Source organism: Canis lupus, chromosome 20 (genome assembly GCF_003254725.2).
Source record: "Canis lupus dingo isolate Sandy chromosome 20, ASM325472v2, whole genome shotgun sequence".
Classification (NCBI taxonomy): domain Eukaryota; kingdom Metazoa; phylum Chordata; class Mammalia; order Carnivora; family Canidae; genus Canis; species Canis lupus.
The window spans coordinates 48,034,300-48,038,590 of NC_064262.1; the positions used below are offsets into that span (position 1 = coordinate 48,034,300).

Below are 4,291 nucleotides of genomic sequence, written 5' to 3' on the forward strand. Positions count from 1 at the left end.
CTTTTGGGTTTTCTATGTACAGTATCATGTCATCTGTGAAGAGGTAATGGTGTATGATTCATTCTGATTAAAAAGCATGTATAACTGAGTCATACCTGACAGGGATGGGAGAAATGTCTTATAACTGGGGAAAAAGGCAAATTATCACATTTAATATAGAAATGGTGAAATTAAATTAAGTCTATTTACATTTTGTACCTTATTTTTTCCATAAAATGTAAGATTTATCCTCCATATACAAATGGAGTAAATACCATGTGTTAATTGAAGAAAGACATGAACTACAGCCCCATGCAACATCATGGGCGACCTTTAGAAATACAATGTAGGGACCTAGAAGAAGTGCAAAACAGATCAGAACAACTCTCCACCAGAAAATCTTATTTGATTATAAACTTGTTATATGAAAACACATGTTTTCCGAATGGCTTGCATGCAGTCCCAGAGAACAGATTCAAAGATAAAAGAAACCAGAACTGAGAACAGGAAGATAATTTGGTGACAAAACAAACAAGACATTAGATACAGATGTGGTGAAATGTTGGGACCCCTGCACCCCAATGTTCATAGCAGCAATGTCCACAATAGCTTAACTGTGGAAGGAGCCATGATGTCCTCAACAGATGAATGAATAAAGATGTGATATATATATATATATACAGACACACACACAATGAAATATTACTCAGCCATTAGAAACAACGAATACCCACCATTTGCTTCAATGTGGATGGAACTGGAGGGTATTATGCTCTGAGTGAAGTAAGTCAATCGGAGAGGGACAATCATTATATGGTTTCACTCATATGGGGAATATAAGAAATAGTGAAAGGGATTATAGCAGAAAGGAGAGAAAATGAGTGGGAAAAATTAGAGAGGATGACAAAACATGAGAGACTTCTAACTCTGGTAATTGAGCAAGGGGCAGTGGAAGGGGAGGCAGGTGGAGGAATGGGCACTGAGGAGGGCACTTGACGGGATGAGCCCTGGGTGTTATAATATATGTTGGCAAATCAAACTTCAATAAAAAAATTAAAACAAACAAACAAGACACTGAGCAATCATTCACCTCAGTGAATAACCCTCTCACTGTGGACACCAAACTTCCATGCTTCAATAAATAAATGCACAACATGAACTGTGATATAAAAAAATGAAAAAAAGATATTTTGGTTGGTTACGGAATGAGTATTTTGAAATTTTGCTTTGTCATATTTATGGTCATCCTGACACTAAGAACATATCAGGTCGATCTATTTATTCAAATTTGTCTTTCTGAGGGAGACAGAACATGGAAGATTCCTAACTCTGGGAAACGAACTAGGGGTGGTGGAATGGGAGAAGGGTGGGGGGTTGGGGTGACTGGGTGGCGGGCACTGAGGGGGGCACTTGACGAGATGAGCACTGGGTGTTATTCTGTATGTTGGCAAATTGAACACCAATAAAAGATAAATTTATTATTAAAAAATTTGTCTTTCTGTGTAAACTGCACTGGGAGAGATATAATTGCTAATCAGTGTCTCCAGTGTCTCCAGTGGACTTTCTGAACACTAAGCTCAATCACAGAATAAAAGCATAAAACCAGTTAGGAAACATAGGAGCATGTTTGTAGAGTAAGTGCCTGATGTGAAGTTTTTTTTTTTAATGGAAGTGCCTGATATGAAGCTTTTGATTTCTGAGGCATCCATTTCAAAAACAGTCATGTTTAATAAATAATTGTCAAGTGTGGGACACAATTACCAGATAAGCACTCAGGCTGCCCCAGTCATGAAGTACCTCTTCAGGAAGCCCTGTGTAACCTCGATACTGACATGTGAGTGACTATTTTTACCCTTCAGCAGCTAAATTCTAATCACATAAAATTCTCCAATAATGAATTAAACTGCAAACCCCTAAAAACTCTGGCCATAGACCCTAGTAAAAGCAGATTCCTCAGAGGCTTGCTCGCTCTCTCTCTTTCTCCCTCCCACCCTCCCTCTCAATGCCTTCTCCCACTCTGAGACCTCCCAGGTTAGCCTTTGGGCATCCCATGTGGCCTCCAGGACCTGTGAGGAATAAACCTGGTGTTGTTAGAGTTCTCTGAGGGGTGTTACTGAGGCATGTCCTGCAATCACAGTAAGAACTGAGGAACTATTGTAACCACAGCAGAGGCTCTGTTCAGGGAAGACTCTGTAAAAAATATCCACAGCACAGTGGTGCAGGGGAGTGTCCAGACTTTCCTAGCCTGAACATCAATATCAGTAGCCTGAGACACAAAGGGAAGAGTGTTAAAGTCCACATTATCAGGAAGAGGAATGAAGATACTGATGGAAAAAGATTGACAGACTCAAGGTGAAAACTGAGGTTTTGTATTTTCATCTATAATATAGTTATGTGAAGGGCTTAGTGGACAAGTAGAGTTTCTTCTATGTGAAGAATACAAGTCATGATTATTCTTTTGGGAAATCTAGGGAAAATTTACTTGGCATGATATAAGTCATTTGAAATGAAAGCATTTTTAGGAAATCCAACTAGCCCTATGTAAGGTACAGAAATATCCATGCATTTGAGTTCCAAGGTTGGGGAAAACACTAGGGACATATGAAAATCGACAAAGGAAAAAACTGTGCATATCAGACAGAGCAGGAGCTTAATGAAGTGAGTTAATTATATGTATGGAGAAGGTGAATTCAAACAAATGGAAATTCCAGAAAAAAAATAGAAGGACCATATCTATTTCCAAAGTCTGACCAATGAATAGCAGATCCTGGCTCTGAGGCTGTGAGTCCTCCAATCATGGGCACTTCTTCAGCCTCCAGACAATAAGCCCTTACATCACTGGAACCCCAAAGAATCTTTTCAGAGCTCTCTTTATGTCTCTGTTCCTCAGGCTGTAGATGAAGGGGTTTAGCATGGGTGTGACCACTGTATACATCACTGAGGCAACTGCACTCGTGTGGGAGCTCTGGGGAGCAGCGGAGCTGAGGTACACTCCAAGACCAGAACAAAAAAATAAGGAGACAACTGAGAGGTGGGATGCACAGGTGGAAAATGCTTTATACTTGCCCTGAGCTGATGAGATCCCAAGTATGGAGGAAACTATCTTAGAATAAGAGTATAGAATCCCAGCAAAAGGACCCCCACCCATCAGGAGAGCTGCAGAATACATTACCATGTTATTGAGAAAGGTGTCAGAACATGCAAGTTGAATCATGTGATTGAGTTCACAGAAAAAGTGGGAGATTTCTACCTCTCTACAAAAGGACAACTGTAACATAATTGAGGTCTGTAACAAGGAGTGTAAGATATTTGCGATGCAGGAGACCAGAAGCAACAGTCCACAGAGCTGGGGGTTCATGATTACCATGTACTGCAGAGGGTGACAGATGGCCACAAAACGGTCATAGGCCATCACAGACAGGAGATAGATGTCCAATCCTGAGAAGATTATGAAAAAGTACATCTGTGTGATGCAGCCTGCATAGGTGATAACTTTGCTCTGAGTCTGGATATTTATCACTATATTTGGGATGGTGGTGGAGGTAACGCAGATGTCTATAAAGGACAGATTGGTGAGGAAGAAGTACATGGGGGTGTGGAGATGGGAGTCAGAGCTGACAGCCAAGATGATGAGCAGGTTTCCAAAGACAGTGATCAGGTACATGGAGAAGAAAAGCCCAAATATGAGGGGCTGCAGTTCTGGTTCCTCTGAAAGTCCCAGAAGAAAGAATTCTGATATCCATGTATCATTGTTTGGTTGCATGTGGTTGCACTGACTACCAAGAAAGAGGAAAAAACCATTAATTTAAGTAGTTCATTTCACAAATTAATTAATTAATTATGTTCGTAATTTAATTAATGAACATTACTTAATGTTCATTAATGAAGGGCATTTCTCACATGGCTGACATGCAACAATTTATATTTTGCAGTCAAGAAATTAATTTCAGGGAGCACATGCATGGTTCAGTTGGTTAAGTGTATGCCTTTGGCGCAGGTAGTGATGTTCGGGTCCTCAGATTAGCCCTGTATTGTTGGTCTCCCTGATCAGTGGGGAGTCTGCTTCTCCTTCTCCTTCTGTGCCTCCCCCAGATAGTCCTCTCTCTCTTTCTCTCTCAAATAAATAAATAAAATCTTTTAAAAATAAATTAATTTCAGTATTTTGTGTAGGGTTTTCCCCTTGAAAAGATTACTTTCTGTTTCATCTCTGATTAGGCATTTGGTCTCATTTTCCCCATTCCCCTACAGAGGTCCTGCCTTCTACTCTTTTATCAAGATGCCTTTCGTGCATGTGAGGAGTACATATTGAATA

At 40.2% G+C, this 4,291-nt stretch overlaps 1 protein-coding gene across 1 annotated transcript; it reads right to left on the reverse strand.

Moving 5' to 3' along the window:
• Positions 1–2,809: 2,809 nt before the first annotated feature.
• On the reverse strand, positions 2,810–3,643 carry LOC112666868 (olfactory receptor 7A10-like). Its single transcript, XM_025458350.1, has 2 exons — positions 3,296–3,643; positions 2,810–3,010 (listed from the first exon to the last, which is right to left on the reverse strand). Exons 1-2 carry the CDS (start codon positions 3,641–3,643, stop codon positions 2,810–2,812), a joined length of 549 nt encoding a protein of 182 aa, XP_025314135.1.
• Between the last annotated feature and the right edge of the window lie 648 nt (positions 3,644–4,291).